The sequence below is a fragment of the Tauraco erythrolophus genome, chromosome 22 (assembly GCF_009769465.1).
Source record: "Tauraco erythrolophus isolate bTauEry1 chromosome 22, bTauEry1.pri, whole genome shotgun sequence".
Classification (NCBI taxonomy): Eukaryota; Metazoa; Chordata; class Aves; order Musophagiformes; family Musophagidae; genus Tauraco; species Tauraco erythrolophus.
In genome coordinates this window covers 7,925,389-7,944,896 of record NC_141486.1, presented here as the reverse complement: position 1 = coordinate 7,944,896, position 19,508 = coordinate 7,925,389, and the positions used below count along the sequence as shown (strand labels likewise).

The following is a 19,508-nucleotide window of genomic DNA, read 5'->3' as shown; positions in this document are numbered from 1 at the left end:
TGTAGTGTTTAATTTACCTGTGAAGGACATACAAAATTGGGTGGTGTTAGGAATTGTAGAAGGCATGGATTTTTGTGTATCGAATGGGAAGGAGGCTTTTCCTTTCGTGACAAACATTTGAAAGGTGAGAGTGAGAAGGGTTTGTTGTCTGAATTTTTCTTTGAAAACAATGATCTCTGTAAGATACCTCTGTCCTCATTCGTGGCATCTGCCAAAGCAGGACCTGAGGACCTTTTAATTATTTACTGATGCCCCGAATTTAACTCCTGGTTGATGAAGAGGGATGATGTGCTGCTGTTGATCCCACACACACCACCTCCTGGAATAAGTGCTTCTGGTGTCTGAATTTCTGCTAAGGAGGTTCTGGGAGGAGAGTGCACTGGTGTTGAGTGTGTCCCCCTCCTCCCCACCCCTCGGAGAAGCATAACTGGCACTACCAGCTGCTTTTTCATTTGGCTTGAGATAAAAATACACTGAACAGAACATCTTCTCTTGACAGAAATACTTACAGAAGTCATAATCTTTTGAAATACTCTGCAATCTCTTCTTCTATTTAGCCTTTTCCAATGAATGTTTTTACGGTGTTTTCCTTTAGAATTTCCTTTGTCTTGAGTTCGTAGCTTAATTCCATTATGTTGTGGTTAAATTAGCTACTGATTTTTTTTTTTCCCAAACAAATTGATTCTTGGCTTATTGGCTTCTCTGTTTTCTTCTGTTAGCTGGCTCCAAAGTTGTATTGGTACTTAAAATTAATACTTTTTACTAGAACTTACCTTTATGAAAGCTGTCGAATATAAAAATGAGTTTGCTATTGATGTTATATCTTCCAGTGAGATTAAAATGTTGCACTTTAAAAGGTATTTAAACAGCTTTTTTCAGGGTTTACTATCTAGTGCCTTTGATCCTTTATATAAAAGTAATTTTAAAAGTTAGTGAAGAGTCAGTGACTCAAACCACATGGAAAAGTTACTGACTTTGTTTTAATGCTGCAGTTCCAAGTCTGGCTGCAAGGATATAGAAGTTCTTCTCGTGGGGGGATTATTGCAATAGCCGGGGATGGAAGCATTAGAGGGACTGATCTTGTTACTGTGTATTTGAGAAGAAAGATGAGGTTGTGATATGATTCTGTAAAGGTTTAAAGGAGATTCTGTTCACCACGGATGTATCAATCCCAGATACAAAAGACTGTGGTGTTCAATGGATGATCTGGCTGTTTTACAAGGTAATGGAATTTTCTTAACCCGGCCTCTCCGGAGTTCCTTATCTACAAGATTTGAAAATCGCATCACAAGTTACTGGTGGGACTGCTCATTAGTCACACCGACAGGATGGGCCCTGGGAGCTGTGCTTCATCTACTGGAACGCAGTGTTTTCCCATGGAAGTTAAAAGCCTGTTGCGTATAAACTAGTTATTCCGCTGTCTTTGCTTAAAAAAAGTGTGCCGCGATTTAAGGCTATTGCTGGAATTTCCTGGTTTGTTCATTTGTGTTGGGCTTCGTGGGCTCAGCATGATCAGAGGATCTCAGTCTTATTTAGAACATCAGGTCTGCTCCTCACAAATGACTTTACAGGATATCTCGTGTTGAGAAAGCTGTGATTTGCTTTTTTAAAAACGTGACTGTTTGTGTGTGGCAGGGTGACAACGTTGTACTGGTGTTCATGTAACTTCAACAGATAAATTTTCCACCTAGCAAAGAAACTGTGTGATATTGTCCCACTTTTAGATGTGGTCCGAAATACTTTTATTAATATTTTGAATGTGGGGTTTTGGAGTGCAGACTGCTCCACTTTACCTACTCCAGTGCATGATCGGCTGATTGGCAAGTTTATTTGAATTATACTGGATTTATTGGCACATGGTCACTTGAGCCATCTGTTTTAATTAGCTTAGGGAGCTTGGGAAATTATTTGTGTGTAGGTAATTTATTGTTACCTGTGTGTGTAGTTATCGGTGACTGAGCTTGCACTGCCAACTCTGCTTTTATCCGAGTGTAGTGTTTGTGCGTGGAGCCGAACCTGGCTTCTAGAACCCATCTGGAGTGTCTGCAAAGGCATGTTTCTTGACTTCACCGTGCTGTATTGTTTTTCCTCTGGCAATGTCAGAATTAGTGAAACCTGCCGTTGAGGTTTTTACTGGCGTGATGAAGGTCTGGTCCAAGTATATTAGTGTTACTGGAGGAAAATAAGAAATAAAAGCATTCTTTTCAATCTGGTGAGGGGCAGGGAGTCAAAGAACAGAGAGTTGACAAGGTCTTTAAGGGGTAAAAAAGCAGACACTACATTTATGCTCCCTTAATTCTCAGAACAGGTTTTGCTTGCAGCTGGTTTGGGGGTGTGGTCATGTATCTCTTTTGTTAACAAGACTTTAAACAACTAATTCATGTTGCTTAGGAAGCTGGCGAATCTGTTGCTTAACCATAGCTGAGACTGTGTCCTGATAGAAATTGAGGCACCTGTGTTGGCAAGCCCTTTCTGGTCTCGAAGGCAGCGTTCTCAGAAATAAAGGAATAGATTACTTGTAGTAACCTATTTCCCCACCTATAGCTCTGCATGCGTTCTGGTGTCTCAGTATAACTGTAAGTAAATTAAATATTACAGCGGTTACTGGAAACTAAACCAGCAGTTGACTTCTGAAAACCTGTAACAAAGTGGAAGGCTGCACAGATGAGTGGCTTTAAACTTTTTGAAAGGATGGTGTCACTCTTTGAACGTTGCTTGCCTCCTACACAGCAAGCCCTTTGAGGAAGGTGTTGAAGCTTGGAAGTCTGTACAATGTAGAGTAAAAAAAAAAAAGCGAAACCAACAAAAAAAACAGAACCCCAAACCACAAATCCCAGCCCTAATCTTTTTGGAAAGTGGAGATCCATTCTGTATTTGAGTAAAAAGCAACTCTTTCCCTCACCCCAAGTTTCTGTTTTATTATTTTTAGTTGCAAGTCTTGCTTACACTCCCAGCCAGTTTCAAGTCTGCAGTTTTTAAGGTTTTGCCAGCATGGGACATGAAAATAAATAGCATTTAAATCTGAAACTCTACAATTAGCAGACTCTGCTAGCTGCTTGTAGATGGACTGAAGTTTTATTTGAACTGTTCAGCTATGCAGCTGTGACTGTTGAAAACCAAGAGTGTTTTTTTTTTCTGTGTTGTGGAACTGTGATTACTGGAATACCTCGAGACAGTTTGTTGCTAATGAAATGCCTGTTGTGAGCGTGGTGCTGTATTATCACCTTTGGATTTGCAATCAGTGCCAGGTGAAGTAAGCTGATGTCTTGTGGCCCTAATAAAAGTGACCTTGGGCAGTCCTGCAACTACACAGCGATGTGTTGCAAATGACAGAGTTTATGGGTTAACTCCTGCTGTCCAGTAACATTGTTAAACTAAGTTTTAAGGAAAGTAGTAGGTATGTAAGTAATTACAGCATTATCATTTAAAATAGAGCACTGACTGGTATGTAGTCTTTGGCTAATGTCTAACGATGTTTTGACTACAATCTAAAGAGTTAATTACAGTAATTATTCTAGGTTCAGAATTTGGTAGGATAAGCAAAGAGTTCTTTGGTATAAGATTTTTACTTACCGTAAATAACACTCTTGAGCAGCTTTTGAAGGGTCACAGTACAAAGCTGCAGTCTTGTGAAAGCCATCTAGTTTGAGGCAATTGCACAGCTTAACCTATGGACACTTCTGGAAGGTGAAAAACACCTTTTGGTGTTTTTCAGACTAAAGGCTGATCCTCTTACATAACTCTGCTGTGCTTAGTAAAGAACTTAAAGATGTTCTGAATATAGAAGGTTTGATAAGGAAGAAATAAATTGTGCCTTTTGTTAACTTCTTCATGCTTTTTCTTTATTAGTGATCATGAAAGACGTGTGGCTGACAGCATTGCAGACAGAAGCTCAGCTTGTCCACAAAACAGGTACTGTGTACACCATTGCAGTAAAAAAATAATTATGTGTAAACTTGGTACGTGTCAGTCTTGCCTTCCATGGAGGAAATGAAAAATGTATGCTAGTTGGAAGCAGGAGGAAAGAAGAAATCCTTCTAATAAAATTAGGTGTGATGTGAAACCGGATTCTTTCTGCCACTGGGAAAGGCTCAGCGTAGGATTCTTATGGATGAAGAAAAACTTGATTCGTTTTGTGATAGATAGATGCAATACTCGAATCCCTCCCTTGATGGAAAACATCTTTTCTTTGAGGAAAACGTCTTAAAAGTCTGAAGTGGTGTGGGTTTACTCCTGCTTAGTACTGCGAAGCTGACCACTCATGTTATCTGCACGCTGTTGCATTTAATAATCTATTATACAGTTTTGCACTGCAAAGTTTTTAGTATATAATGCACAAATTATTCATGTGAAAACAAGGTATGTTGTGCTGTTAAGCTCATGATTTAGTATGCCCAGGGTGGCCAGGGAGCAGCAGCTGTAGTAACCCTAACTGAGTTTTCCTAACAGCTGCAACTTGGCCACGTTGTAAGTATTAAAGCACAAATCTGCTAGTGTGCAATAACGCAAAGCCGAGGGCAGTGAATTTCTAACCTAGCCACAGGAGTGGAGACAGATCTTGAGATTCATATTTTCTCCAGAGTGTAGACCACTATGCAAAGGACTCGAAAGGTTGGTTGAGGAGGAGTTGCTGTAAGAAAGTCAGAATGAAGTAATTCCAGGGAGCGATTTGCATTTAATTCAAAACTGTAGTCTTAGTCGAGTGACCTGGAGAGCAAATTTAAAAAATATGGTAACAGAATGCTCTGACAGTCTATACATGCTAGCCGAGGTCTTCTGCAAAACAGATTAGTGTCTTTTTCAAAAAGATGAAGAAAACTCTGCTCGTGATTCATTGACTTCTTTGTAAACTTTTCTCTTACAGCTTTTGTTGCAGATGTGTAAACTCTAGCAATCCTTTCAGTGTTAAATGGGCAATACTGCAGAAAAGAAGTAGGGAAGTGATGAGAGATTTAAGATGGAATGGGGAAAAAAGGAAAGTTCATTTCATTTATCTGCTCTCTCCTAGTCTGGTAGAGAGGCACCAATGAGGAACTTCCTGAAATTTTAACCTCCACATTCATGTCAGTACGTGCATCATGGCACAGCAAGGAAATGTTGGTGAGCTCCTCTCAATGCTGGATTCTCCAGTTCTGGGTGTCCTGGAAGATATAACAGCTGTGTTCAAAGATAATCTCATTTGTGGTATGTATCCTTTTACGTGGTTTGGGGAAGGGTTTGCTTTTACACCAATAAAGGTGCAATAATGTTGTTTTTCTATCACGCAGTCTTTGCAAATGCAACTTGAAAGAAACTCTTGATATTTGGGTTTGAAATTGCTTTTAGGCTTGAGGCTTCTCTTCGGTCCATTTTGCTTAATGGCATGCCTCTTGAGATGTCTGTTATATAATTGTTGAAACGCCGTTATAAAATGACGAGCCTTTCTTGGGGCATAATGTCAAGTCATGAGCTGATGAAACTTTCTTTGTCAAAAGTGTCTGGAAAGAAATGGTGTCATCCACATTGTGGGAGCTGGTGGGATTTTGTTCATTTGAAAAATAAACAACAAACAACCCCAACCCCAAACAAAACAGCAGACCTGGACTTTCTTGAAAAAGTGGTTGCTGCTATTAAAGCATCCCCTATGTTGATAGAGCCTTTTCGGAGCATGAGAGCACTCTCACTGTCCTTCTTTCTGAAACTTGCTGTCCTTTATCTGCTGAAGAGAGAGAATATAAAGTTGCTTCTGAACTGGGTAAAAATACTCCTGCAGTTCAGCTACCTCCAGGTTTTTAAGGTTAGATAGTTATTGTTAGTTACTAAAAAAAAAACCCTAGTTATTTTCCCTGAGTCGAATGCAGTTGCTCAAATAGTTAGAAACTATGTGTATAGATGTCTGTATACATAGATGTGTGTGAATATATATATATATATCTTAGGAACTACATATATATGTAGGAATGTAGCAAAGGCTTCATTTTTAATGTATTGAGAATGTATGTGTGTTTTTTTCTTGCTGTAAACAAACGGATAGACCGTGGACCTATGCTTGTGAACAACCTGGTGGACTATTACTTGGAAACCAATTCTCAGCAAGCACTGCATATACTGTCCACACTGCAAGAGCCTCATGACAAGGTAAAAAAAAAATCTTCTTATTTAACAAGTATGGCTGAGTTTAGCCTAGTGTTGAGGCAGCCTTTAAATAGTGTCCGTTAGAACTCGGTTTTCGCATTCTGGTATAGAATTAGCTTGTTGTAAAGATGTAGTATCTCTGTAGTAAGAGTAGTTAAGTTTTTTTGAAACTTCAAAGATCTCCATTTCTTGGATTGCTTAAACTGACCCAGTTGAGCAGAGAACCTCTATAAATGAAAGTTTTCTGAGGACTAATGTCTCTTTGCAATGCTACTTCTGCTTGTTCAATGCTGGATGTGTTAGCCTAAGTTAAATCGGGTATTTTGAGAGCAAGTGTTTTTAAATAGATTGAGAGAATGGCACTACAAATGGTTTTACTTCTGCTGACGAGAATTTTTTTATTGTTTATTTATGATAAATGTTTCGAAGTGCAGTGACTGCTTCTGGACTGAATAGTTTGCGTTTTGCTACCAGCAGACTTAACTTTGTTGCTGGGTTTTATTTGCTCTTGGATCCTCTATATTTACAAAGTGCCCATAGTTTCCATAATGGGCAATGGCAAACTGCTGAATGTAGAGTGGTGAAAAAGAATAATACCAGTTAAATAGTAATACCTTTCCTTTTTCTATCACTCTCTGTGAAATCCTCTATCAGCATCTACTGGACAAAATTAATGAATATATGGGCAAAGCTGCTACCCGTTTACCCACTCTCTCTCTCCTGGGACACGTGATAAGACGACAACCATCTTGGAAACATAAGCTTTCTCAAGCACCTCTCCTGCTTTCGTTACTTAAATGTCTCAAGGTAAGAGCGGTCAGTGTTTTCCATAAAGACTTGTACACCTGATGTAAATGTACACACTGGTAATGCAAGGCATTGGTTTTCTGTTCTAATGTCATTTAGTTAAGCTGTGAGAAGAGACAAAATGTTGATTAAAATACTGAGCCACAGTGGAATTGTGTCAACTAAATACTCTGTACCGATTCTGTGATTGCTGACAATCTTGTTTCTAAAAGCTGCTGTCGCTGTGGGTGTCTTGAACATGAACTTAGCGAGACACACGATAACTTCTTTTTAGTGCATTCTGAAATTTGTGCATCTGAGGTAATATGCTCTACTTGCAGTGTAGATGGGCTGTGCAATAGACTAGTCCATGATGAAATTACTTTGGAATTAGCAGACTTTCCCTTCTTAGCTGCAGACATGCTGTATTACAAGGAGGTAGCTGTTTCCTTATGCTCTGGGGTTTTTTCCCCCATCTGCGAATTTTTCAGTTGTTACGCTGTGCAGTATTTTAACAATGAATAAAGAATGGAAAGTGTTTTGAGACCTAGAACGCGTTGTCAGTAATATCATTTAATACGATAGTGAAGGAATCATATTAGTTATTTAAGTCACATTAAAATGCATGATGTAGTCAAGTGCCAGTGCTCTTCAAAACAGAAACACAACGAATTTGTAGCTGCCAAAGAAGAAGCTACAAGTGCTGTTACTGGAACTCCTGATGTGCCTGACAAGAGTTCTGTTATCCTTTTCAGTGTGAGTCTCATCTGATGGTGAGAGGAGTGAAGTGTGTTAGAAAACTGTTGGGAGTAGAACAGAGATGTGGAAGTGCTAGGGATGTGTACAGAGGGATGGGGATGGACATGAAATGTGCTGTGAAAGGTTGTGTCTGACTGAGGGACAACAGAAACTGTAGGTTATACAGTGGAAGAAAAGTCCATAACACTGAATATGTCTGATCAGCCCAAGTGGCTCTTGGGAGATGCCAAGACCAGCTCAGTGGCGTCTGGCCGCAGGCTTGCCTGTGCTGTTTACGCCCCTGTCCTGACAGCAGAGAAACTGCCAAGGAAAATGTGCATTAAGCTTGGGGAAGCACGTAGGGACCCCACCGGGAAAGAGTTAGAACGTTTTCTGTCCTAAGAATCTGATTCTCTATTATCGTTTCAGCTAGCTAAAGATTTTCAGTGCCGCATCCCTGTCGGTGTGAGCCATGGGGTTCTAGTTGTTGTTTGAATTACTGCTTTATGAGATATTTAGCAGCCAGAGTCAGCACACAGGTTTAACAGAAAAGATTTTGACCGTTGCCTTTGTAATTGACCAACATTCTTGAATACCCTGATCAGATTTACAGTTTCTTAGGCTCTGAATGCTTCACATACCTGTAATTTTTTTTCCACTGAATTGTGGAACTGTGGTGATGTTCCCTCCCTTCTAACTAAGTGAAGTCTTTATGCAGAAAAGCAGCAGCAGAATAGGAGCAAGAATCCCAAATCTTTTTTTCTTAGAGTTGTTCTGGATGAAAGAGACAATAATCTTGGTTCATTAAGTTATGGTAGGTTTCAGAGGGATCATTTCAAAGTGAAGAACTTTTTCCATGACGATGATTCAGTGTTCCCTTCGTCCTTGGAAAAATTAAGTTCCCATCTTTTTAACTGACTAATGCAGGTTTTTTCCCTTCTTGCAGACTGACACAGATGTAGTAGTACTCACCACAGGTGTCCTAGTGCTAATAACCATGTTGCCAATGATTCCTCAGTCTGGCAAACAGTACCTTCATGATTTCTTTGGTATCTTTGGGCGTCTCTCAGCCTGGTGCTTGCAGAATCCAGGTGAGATTTCAACTTTGTTGCATGCAGTTATGGTTTAGTAGTATCCTTGTGACTCTTATGCAGTTGATGAGCATGTTCTTTTGTGAGACTTTTAATGGTCTGGGATTATTTAAATGCAGAAAATGATGTATTAAGGCCACAAGCTATTCTATTCTTTGGTAGTTAGCATCAGGGAGTGCTGCTTTGATCAAAATTTAGAAGTCTCTCAGATTTTTCCATGTAGTGCTACTACAACATGAAGCTTCACTGGACCAATATGCTACCCTGGTGAAATGAAAAGCAGAGTTTGATCTTCATGGATACAGAAGGGAAAATGCTACCATTTGAGGCAGATAGTTGGAAATTTGAGATTCCCAGGTGTGAATAGGGAGAAGGAAGAAGCAAAATGTAAGAGTTTCTTTTAATGTGCAACTACGAATAGCTATGAAAGCTTTGGTAAAACTAGTCTCAGTTATGGCATTGGTTCTGATGAATTGCTGTTGTTGTGTTTGTTGTAAGGTGCCTGATACTGAACACTAGCATTATCTGTGTAAGTGTTTCATGGCTGTATGAACAAATGCTATGTGAAGCACAATTAGAGGGCCATTTTGCATGTCAAGTGGGATTAGAACTTAGAAGATGACTAGTAAGACCGAAGTCTGTTGCGATTGATTTTTGTGGACACAGGTTTTTAAAGTTAACCTTACTTTTCTTTTCTAATTGTTCAGTCAGTCTTGAAAATTCTGGCTCACTCTCTAGAGGGGTTTCAGGTTTTAACTTGAATAAAAAATGCTGCGCTTTGAGAATGACAGAGTACTGGTTGGAATTAATGGTCCATATATTAATTTTTGGTTTTGCTGTGAGCTGATGAGTAAGTGTTGCCTGTTCTCTCAGAAGACTTCACAATTTTGCTAGGGACTGTTCATATCTCAGAAGACTTGTTCCAGTTAACATTTCAAATTTCAAAGTACTTTGCTTGCATTCTTAGAAGTTTTGTTCTTTTCTCCAATGTAATGAAAAAGATTCTAACTGCTTTTTCCAGGTCACGTGGCAGAGATTTATCTTGTCCATCTTCATGCCAGCGTGTATGCTCTCTTTCATCGTCTTTATGGAATGTATCCTTGCAATTTCGTCTCCTTTCTGCGTTCTCACTACAGTATGAAGGAAAACTTGGAGACCTTTGAAGAGGTAGTCAAGGTAAAATGCTGCTGGTCTCTATTATCTGAAACAAGGAATTCATAGCTGCATAAAGGCAGGTATTTGCCAGTTTGATACACTACATTGATTTAACTGAGGGCTACTCAATAAAACAAAATAGAAAGAGGCTGTTGGAGGACAGAAATCTCAGTTGGGAGCAAGATCATCTCTTGAAGCTGTGATGATGTGTGTTAGCTTTATCTGTTAAATGTAATGTTCTGAACTACTGGGATCAGTAGGTTGCTCGTGAGCTTTGTGTAGTTTAGTGCAATCAAAAGATGCAGTACTGATAATACGTGCTTCTTCTTGCTCTTGCTCATCCAGCCAATGATGGAACATGTGCGAATTCATCCAGAATTAGTGACTGGATCTAAGGACCATGAACTGGACCCACGAAGGTATATATGTTCTCTCTGCTATTAGGGAAGGCTATAAATGCATAGCCTTTAGCTGGGTTATTTCAGAAGGCTTACAGCAAAACCTTTTCTGTCAGCAACAGTGTGTGCCAGTGGTGTTTTGCCACCTGCATTCATAGGTACACCAGGTAAACATGAAGACTTTCTTCATCCAAGCTCACAGCTGGATGAGTAACCAAAAACTGTTGTGAAAGGCCATTAACAACAATTTTGGGGTTCTAAATTCATTTTGTGTCTGAGATAGAATCTATTCTACTTAACAGTTGACTTTGTCTTAATTTTATGGCTTAATGATCAGACATCCTCATAAAGTTCTAAAAGAATTTGTGTCTAATGAATGAAGAGAAACTACCAGTGACCTTAAGGTGTGGGTTGTATTTTTTCAGTTTGTTGAAGTACTTGGTGGGATTTAAGTGTTTAAAATGGCTTCAGTGTGTCTTGTTTTGGTACCTAGATATTGATTCAGTTAACAGATCAATTCTTTTAACAGGTATGTCTTAACATTATCAGCTGTATTAGTTTTCTTTAGAAATAGGCTCATTTGCCTGCAGCAGCACCACTTGCTGCTTTTCTCTTGTCTCCACAGGCCCAGCCACTGAAGAGGAGAAATTGACTCTTGTTGCTGCACAGTAGTGCTCTTGCCCTGCTTTTCAAAGCCACTAGGAAAACACTACTAAATGGGAATCTATTGAATATCACAGTGCTCAGTTTTGCAGGCTTCTCCCAGACAGGGGGGAGGGTGGCACTGATCAGGAGTACAATTGGCACAGAACTGCCAGTTGAAGCCTTATGATTTGGAGTCTTGCACATAGTATCTTACATTCCAAAGCAACTCAGCCTTTGATAGACAGCCTGCTGTGCTTTCTCTTCTTTACAGTGAACTTCCATTCCCTGAAATACTGGGCAGATCTAATCTGGCTGCTTACTTTAGTGAGAAAAAGTTTTCAGAATGAAGGAGGTAGTAGTAATAAAATTCCCAAAATTTGGGAAGAAAAACACAGACCTGAAATTGGCATTGCAGATGGTGTTTGGTTAAATAATATAAGATTCCTTCGCTGCTGGCATGTCTAAATTTTTACCACCAACATCTGAGTCTAGTTGAGCTGATTTCTACAGCTGCTGAAGCTCAGGATCAACCAAGTCTTCGTGTGCTGTTCCTCCTTTCCAGAGTGCTCCATGGCAGACCTTTATGGATTTCTGTGTCAAAGCTGTTTGTCTCCTCTCTGAGACCCCTTCTTACAAGTCATCTGCTTGCAATTTCTGTATGGTGCCTTGTTCCAGTTTTGGCTGGGAGCATGCAAAGCTGTCTGGAACAAATCAGCCATCCTTCAAGCCAATCGCTCATACCTCCAGGAATTCTTGTTTATAACAATAATTGACTAACTTACTCTTTTGGATCCAAAAACTATCTGCAGGTGGAAAAGACTAGAAACTCATGATGTTGTGATAGAATGTGCCAAAATCTCCCTGGACCCTGCAGAAGCCTCTTATGAAGACGGTTATTACTCTGTGTCTCGGAAACTCTGCACAAGCTTAAAACATCATCAAACTGACTCCAGTGCCAGCTTTTACATTGACACACAGAGCAGCTATGGTAAGACCTGCATACCCATTTTCTGGAGGAAAACTGGCCCTGTGGCAAAAAGACATCTTACTGATTTATCCCACTTAAAGTCCAATTCTTAGGCACCAGAAAAAAAAACGTCGTTTAAAAAAAGAAATATAAACATGTATGCCCTGGTCATGCAGACATGCAGCATGTTCACAAAGTTGCCTTTCCGCTGCCTCTTTCTCCCCTGTCCCACTCCACCCCAAAACAATGAACCAACCAAAAAACCAGCTGTAGGATGTAATATATTCAGTGAGTGCTTTCTTGGGCTGGAAGAAAAATCTTTTTTTTGTGAACTATGACTGCGTATGTCGAATGGCTTTGAAATGTTTTGGTTAAAAGCCTTCAAATATCGGCCAGAATAATCACTGATTTGTATTTTATGTGTAGGATGCTTTTAATTTATTTTTTTTTTAACTTTCAGGGACTTCTACCCCATATTCCACTCCTCGACTAACACTATCGCAAATTCCAGGGCAGCTACCTCAGATTCTGAGCCTGCTGTCAGCTGAGCCACAGCAGGTAAAGCAGAAGATAAAGCACAGCATGCTTTTAATGCTTTGCATTTTGTTCAGAGTTTCTTGTGACAGTCTTAAAAATTCGTGTTTCTGAGAAGTAATGTGAATTCTTCAGAACTTAGTGTGTGTTTCAGATTTAATCTCTGTCTGATTTCCTGTGTCAGAACCTGGATCCAGATGCTTCACGTGTTCCTTTTCTGAGCTTCACTCACCTGTGTTTATTATGTGTTGCTTTTACATAGGTTACCATCTGGAGTCCTTCTGCAGTTTGTGGTATGACCACTCCACCAACCTCCCCTGGAATTGTCCCATCGGAGTCATCCCAGTCTGCATCACAGCCCTACAGCAAAGCTTTTGGCACATCTGGTACGTGCTGCGTTTTAGAATTAGGCCTCCGAGGTTTATTATAGTGGCAATTCTGGCTGTAAATTTTGCTATCAGCTTTTTAAATAGGAATGCCACACTGTGCCATTGGAATAGGCTTAAGTCATTACTTCTGTGAACTGAGTACGTGGTCATCAGAGCAGTTCTAATGCAAACACTGAGATAGGAGATAAATCTGAAACAAGCCTTTGGGAAACTGCGCTTTTATCTTGGTAAATAGTTGAAAGAGATTTAAGGAGTAAATGGTTGAGATAACGTTTGAACATGCGCTTCTTCACGTTCAGTATTCAGCCGAAATGAGGAAGACAGAGCCTTGCTGAGAAAACTTTTGCTCCTCCTTTTCAGCAGGGGGGAAAGGAACACCTTTGGGAACGCCAGCCACATCTCCTCCCCCACCCTGCACTTCGGATGACTTTGTGCATGTTTCACTCCCGTCAGCTGCTGCCACGCCTCCTAAAAAGGTATAACAAAGTTCTTCTGCCAAGCAGATCTGATTTTTTTTTTTTTTATCGACATGCCATATGTGCAGTGACCATAACTGGGAAAGAAAAATCAAAGTGACTGATTTACAAAAGTGTTGCATTTCGTTGCAAAAACTGATTTTCTTCTAAGTTTGGACAACTGTTGCCACTTTCACTTGCACAGTTTTAAGACTTCTTGTGTTGATTTGCTCCTTAAGCCATCCATTTGCAGTAATTTCCTTTCTGTGAAACTGTCGGAGGTTTGTTTGCAACAGAAGTCTGATGCAAAGAATCTATTTCGGGTTTTGTTTTGGTTTTTTTTTCAGGAGGACAAACCAGATCCTGGGAGGCCTTTACTGTACCGACAGCAAAATGTCATAAACAGCGATAAATCATTGGGTAAACTCAATTTTCCTCTCCCTGTTACAATAACTTGTTGTAAACAAATTCTGTTTTTATTGACACGTGTTCCAATTGCCAAACACTTTTCCATAGTTTTTTTCTTTTTTTTTTTCCCCACAAGTTCTTTGTAGTTCCAGGATCCTGCCTTAACCTGCGATTCAACTTGAAACCTCCTTGTGATGTTTTGATTTCATTTTAACTATTCATCTTCAGAAATAGCTTGCAAAATTTTTTTTTAACTGGCCCTCATGCATTCTTATGCATATTTAAATATACAGATCTACACTGAAGGCTAAAAAAGGACTTTCTCTTTTTTTCAAAGCTGGTTCTTTGAGGTTGATTTTTTTTTTTTAATTAGAAGCAGCAAGTTGTATATGAAGTCTTGCATGAAAATATTTTGTGTCATGTATCTGGATCAAACTGTAAGGCTACACATAAGAATAGATATCATGCTCCCTTTTAAAGACTCTTGGAAAAACTTTGTTTTCTATCTGCAATTATATTGCTGTACTTGAACATTTTTTTAAAGTCCTGTGGAATATTGAAATCAGCAGTGGATGGTTGAGGAACTCAGCTTCTAATAGGTAAATCTAGATCTATTTTCCATTCTCTGTCATGTACATCTGTGGCAGCTGTAGAAAGGGATTTTGGCACTGTATTTGAGACTTCTGTGCTGTGCATCTTCACTGTCCTCAAAGTGCAGATGATTGTGAAATGTAAAGCTGATTTTCCTTGTTTTCGTTGTCCAGCAACACTGGAATCTGGGCTTTCTGAATGACGAGTTAAGAACAGACTAGGTTTTTCACTGGATTCCTCATCTGCAACTGGGCTGTGGGCATGAGGTTTCTGTCCCCGCATGCTTTAGTGTGTATCTCTGTGGCAGCTATCTCAAGAGGTTTGATCAGGAGTCACATACTGTCAAGTCTGTATTGCAACAGTTGGCTGAACTTCCTTTTTTTTTCCAAGTACTGTGTCCTCGTGTAGCTAGATCAGAAGCTAAAGGAGAATTGAATGCTAACGTGGATGTCTAGTAGTTGCTTTACACTTAAGTTACTTTTTTATTTAAGGATACAGTTGCAAAGAGTACATCCTTATTCGAGGAGGCAGCTGCCTACGCTTGTTGTGCGATAGCAAATGTTAAGTTTACAAAATTACATTTTGGGATCAGGACTGACCAGCGACTGATCTCTGAACTGATTTCCACATGAACGCCGTGAACAGGAGTCAGATAGCTTCCTCCTTTGAGGAAGCATCTGAAAGAGGGACGAGCTTATTCTAAGGCACTTTCAGCAGAAAAAGACTTCTGTTGTGTGCTGTGATAAGGCTGGAGAAGACAGCATCTGTACAACTAACTTTTCTTTTTTCTTTTCTTTTCTTTTCTTCAGACACACCCGGTAGTAAAAGTTCAGTGACCTTAAGTGATCTTCCAGAGTTTTTAGGTGGTTTGTCTTTTGAAGATAGTGCCGAAAAGGACAGAGAAGAAGGTAATTTCTGTCATCCTTACGTACGTCTTCACTAAGGAGATGTTTGTAATGTCGAAATACAAGATACGTAATTATGCTCCCCCCTGCCGTCCTTCTCAGATGCAATATCGAAGGAGATCTCCGAGATCACAACCGATGCTGAACACATGGTGCCTAGAGGAGGATTTGACTCTCCGTTTTATCGCACAAACGAAAGTCTGTCAGGCTCTCAAAAGAAGACCCATTCAGTAGTCTCTGGTGTTCAGGGACACAGTCAGACCTCTGAGCCTTTAACATCTTCTCTGGACAAGCCTGGGCCTGAGAGTGCGCGGGAAACACCCAAACAAACGTTTACTCCCATAGACAAGCCCTGTGGAGGCTCTGGTGAAAGCCCTGCTGGTAACAGGGAAGGAACCTCTGGGGAGACGAGCATCCTCACTCCCAGCCCTTGCAAAGTACCAGCACAAAGAAGAGCGGTGTTTGGGAGTGGGCAGCCTCCCCTGTACGAGCACCTTTTTGAGGTCGCGTTACCAAAGACTGCCTACCTCTTTGTTGGCAAGAAGACTGAGGAGCTGCTAAAGAAAGCCAAGGGAACCCAGGATGATGACTGTGTGTCCTCTACTTCCCCTGTGGAGGTGCTGGACAGACTGATACAGCAAGGAGCAGATGCACACACTAAGGAGCTGAACAAGTAGGTGACTGGAAATCTTACTTTGCGTACTTTCGTGTTGCTCCTTTTAGTGCCGGCTCTATTTTAATAGCTGTGTCTGGAAACCTGCAAGGAGACCACGTTCTGTGAAATGTTACTGCTAAGTTGAGCTAGGGGTTGTGGGGGTGGAGGATTTTTTATATTTGCAGTGGTAAAGTATTTGCTTTGATACAGAAAAGTGGGCTGTTGCTCTTACTGCCTTCCCGGACAGAGCTTGGGATGAAGAAGCAGGACTGTTGGCTGTGCTACAAGTGTGGTTTTGGTTTCACTGTTAGTGAGATTTGTTTGTTTTATCCAGTTTCAGTCCGACACTGGATAGTCAAATCAGATGTAGATACCAGGGGGAGACTGACATTTGGTAATATATGTGAAGCTACGAACTGGAGAACAAGATTTAAGGTTTAGGTGTATTTACTATATTCCTTCTCATTGTATTACCGTGTATTCTGCTTTGTCCTTATGCTGTTTTCTATCCCTGAGACAATTTTTCTCTAACTTCCAAGAAATTATGCCGTCCATCATTTGCCTTTGCAGCCTGCTGCTTGCATGATTCCTCCTTATTCTCTTCATACCCACTGACCACTGAAATTGTACTTTTATTAGGCTATAGCTCTTTTGAGGTGGACATTCCATTTTGAAGTGATTTGAAGAGTGTCTGCGTGTTTCAACTTACTATTTAATGCTGCATTTTCATTTTTCAGATTGTCTCTGCCAAGCAAATCTGCTGACTGGACTCACTTTGGAGGTGAGGAAGTTTCTCGTGTTTTGGCAATCTGTTCCTCTATTATTAGACTTGCCTGAACAATGACCTGTATACTTTTTCAGCTGTGTTGGTTAAAAAAAAAAAAAAAGCCCTCCTTTAAGTCGTGGTTTATCTGCTTAGCAGATAGACATCTGTGTTCCAGTGAGATGAGCTGCTTTTTTCTCATCTTTGAAAAGCGAAAACTTCCTTCCCCACAGTTCTAGACATTTCTACTTTTGACCATTCAAGATCTGCTAACCTTCAGAGTGATGCAGATCATCTAACAAATCCTTCCACCTTTGAAATACTGCTTGAATCTAAAACTGATGTTTGTTTTTCTTGCTTCATGAGTGTGTTGTAGTTTGGGCTCTTAGGCTTCTGTGGTGATGGTAAGCTTGGCCTTTTATCTTAATAGAAGGAACAATCCATTTGACACATGTGTACGTTGCTCTAAGTTTGTGCTGGAGATCAACCGGAGCAGACAAATTTTTAAGTTGTAATTCACAGATTTGCTTATTTTAAAAAATATTTCCCATATATGGAACAGGGACAGTACAGTTCAGTAACCTCTTCTGTCTTCCAACTCCAATCCAGGTTCTCCCCCTTCGGATGAGATTCACACCCTGCGTAACCAACTGCTTTTGCTGCACAACCAGTTATTGTATGAACGCTTCAAAAGACAGCAACATGCCCTTCGGAATCGCCGGCTCCTGCGGAAAGTCATTAAAGCAACAGCACTGGAGGAACATAATGCTGCCATGGTGAGCAGGGATACAGCTCTAGCAAAGATTTAAACACACTGGTGCTAGAACAAGTACTAATTGGTTGGGCCAGTGTCTTTCAGTACCGCTCAATTAAAAAAGCAGCCTCATTTCTCACTATATTAAAGCCATTGTTTGTGGAATGACTTGTGGACAAGTTATGTGCCCTGTGATTATTAAAACCAGAGTTTCTGTTTGACTGTGTAGGCAACTGAATCCGTGGATGCCTGCATGCTTGACCTCTGCCAGCACTTACCTTTGGATAATATTAAAGGCTTCACAGTTAGCAGAGTGTTTACTTAATGCCTGGCTAGACACCTTATTGCGTTATTTAAGAAGTATTGTCTTTTTTTCTACTCCTTGATTGAGGAGTAATAGCAAAAACTTTGAAACCTCAAATGTTCTTTTTCAGAGTTATACGATATATGATAAAATATGAAGTTATAAGTGCATTGCAGGATGTCTCATGACAGATTTAGGCATGTTTCATTCTGTATTTACGTATTATAGATACTTCTGTCTACAGTTTCACCTTTTGATAACTCAGCAGAAGAGCCAAAAATAGCTTTCCAAATAGGTTTTGGAAAATGAACTGTAGCTTCAGCTGTGAAACCCAAGTCCTTGTCAAAAGCGTGAGGTGCAATGGGAGAATCTGCTATTGCTCATTGTGCCTTTAGATGTAACTTTCGAGTTTTCAACCTGTCTACTTTATCACCATTTAATACAAACCAAGCCCCCAAAGCCTTAAGAATATGCTCTATATAGAATGTTCTGTCTGTGGAAAAATGCTATGCCTGCATGCTATTAATTGATAGCTTTACTTAGTAACGTAGGACAGATATTCTAGCTGATAAAGCAGGTGTCTTGTCTGATGCTTCATATGGGGTTCTTAACAGAAAGATCAGCTGAAACTACAGGAAAAAGAAATCCAGGCCTTGAAACTGAGTCTGCAGAAAGAACAGGCAAGGTACCACCAGTTTCAGGAGGAACATGAAAATATAGTGGCTCAGCTTCACAGCCAGATCAGACAGCTGCAACATGACCGGGAGGAATTCTACAACCAGAGCCAGGAATTGCAGGTATGAAGGACGACACTGAACAAAATTATGTTATCTACTTACTGTGGTTTTAAAAATAACCTTCCTAATAACATGACATGAAATATCTGAGAGAAAGTTACGTATCTCCATCAGAGATGTTGTCCTAATTCAGAATAAGACGGTGCATAATTGTAAATGCCTCACTGAGTCATCATCCCCTTATAGTTCTGTTTTGTCCTGTCTTCAGTTTGGAAATAGGAAAATGCAGTTTCTTAGCTGGCTTTGGAACTTTCACAAGTACTCAGTATAAATCCATTTACAGTGCTGGGGGTTATGGCCCTCCAGCCATATGCCATTAAAGTTTCAGAACCCTGAATGAGGCTTTTTTTTTTTAATTATTATTTGAACAGACCAAGCTGGAAGACTGCCGGAATATGATTGCAGATCTGAGGTTAGAATTAAAGAAGGCTAACAACAAGGTGTGTCACACTGAATTGCTGCTTAGCCAAGTTTCTCAAAAGGTGAGAAAAGTCACTGTTCCATTTGTGACTTTCTGTTTAATTTTTTGTGATAATTTTTATCAGGTGCTTTTTCTTTCTTGTTTGAAAGAAGCCTGTGCTTAGTTCCATAGAATCTGATATAAACTGCACAAAAGCAACAGAGAGAAACCTACTTTTGTGAAGAAACTTTAAACTCAGTTCAAAACCTTCTGAAACTTCTCGTTTTGACTGCTTTTTCCACAGTAGGAATTTGCAGATTGAGCAATATGAGCTTATATTAAAGCTTTGCTAAATCTTGGCATCTAAATCTTGGCATCCTGCTCCAGCAGGGGGATTGGACTAGATGATCCTTTGAGGTCCCTTCCAATCCCTAACATTCTGTGATCTTAGATCTTGTTTATATCAGAAATTGATTGAACTTCTCATGTAAGTTGCAACATGGTTGCATTAAAGAAAGCAGTGCCTATGTGGTGAAATTCTGTATGGACTGTCACTAGCTTTACGAAAGTTCATTGATGTAACACTTAATACCTGTGATGCATTAGATTCTTGTCTTCGTCTCCCGTCTTTATAAAAATACCCTGTGCACACAGTGCCT

The 19,508-nt window shown here is 40.0% G+C and overlaps 1 protein-coding gene across 6 annotated transcripts in view; it reads left to right on the top strand.

Annotated features, from left to right (window-relative positions):
- TSC1 (TSC complex subunit 1) overlaps positions 1 to 19,508 on the top strand; it is a 52,320-nt gene that overhangs the window by 27,332 nt on the left and 5,480 nt on the right. For 3 of the 6 annotated variants that reach the window (XM_086625340.1, XM_086625343.1, XM_086625339.1), the window contains exons 2-19: positions 3,850 to 3,912; positions 5,009 to 5,184; positions 6,014 to 6,117; positions 6,769 to 6,921; positions 8,585 to 8,729; positions 9,751 to 9,905; positions 10,230 to 10,303; positions 11,737 to 11,915; positions 12,355 to 12,452; positions 12,691 to 12,814; positions 13,178 to 13,293; positions 13,620 to 13,692; positions 15,081 to 15,179; positions 15,279 to 15,849; positions 16,569 to 16,612; positions 17,204 to 17,370; positions 18,267 to 18,449; positions 18,821 to 18,931. In XM_086625340.1, the coding sequence (XP_086481466.1) occupies positions 5,079 to 5,184; positions 6,014 to 6,117; positions 6,769 to 6,921; positions 8,585 to 8,729; positions 9,751 to 9,905; positions 10,230 to 10,303; positions 11,737 to 11,915; positions 12,355 to 12,452; positions 12,691 to 12,814; positions 13,178 to 13,293; positions 13,620 to 13,692; positions 15,081 to 15,179; positions 15,279 to 15,849; positions 16,569 to 16,612; positions 17,204 to 17,370; positions 18,267 to 18,449; positions 18,821 to 18,931 (2,502 nt within the window). In that variant the 5' untranslated portion in view covers positions 3,850 to 3,912; positions 5,009 to 5,078. Of the gene's footprint in view, positions 1 to 647; positions 1,223 to 3,849; positions 3,913 to 5,008; positions 5,185 to 6,013; positions 6,118 to 6,768; positions 6,922 to 8,584; positions 8,730 to 9,750; positions 9,906 to 10,229; positions 10,304 to 11,736; positions 11,916 to 12,354; positions 12,453 to 12,690; positions 12,815 to 13,177; positions 13,294 to 13,619; positions 13,693 to 15,080; positions 15,180 to 15,278; positions 15,850 to 16,568; positions 16,613 to 17,203; positions 17,371 to 18,266; positions 18,450 to 18,820; positions 18,932 to 19,508 lie in introns of those variants that run through there. The other 3 variants (XM_086625342.1, XM_086625345.1, XM_086625344.1) reach the window with 3 other exon arrangements.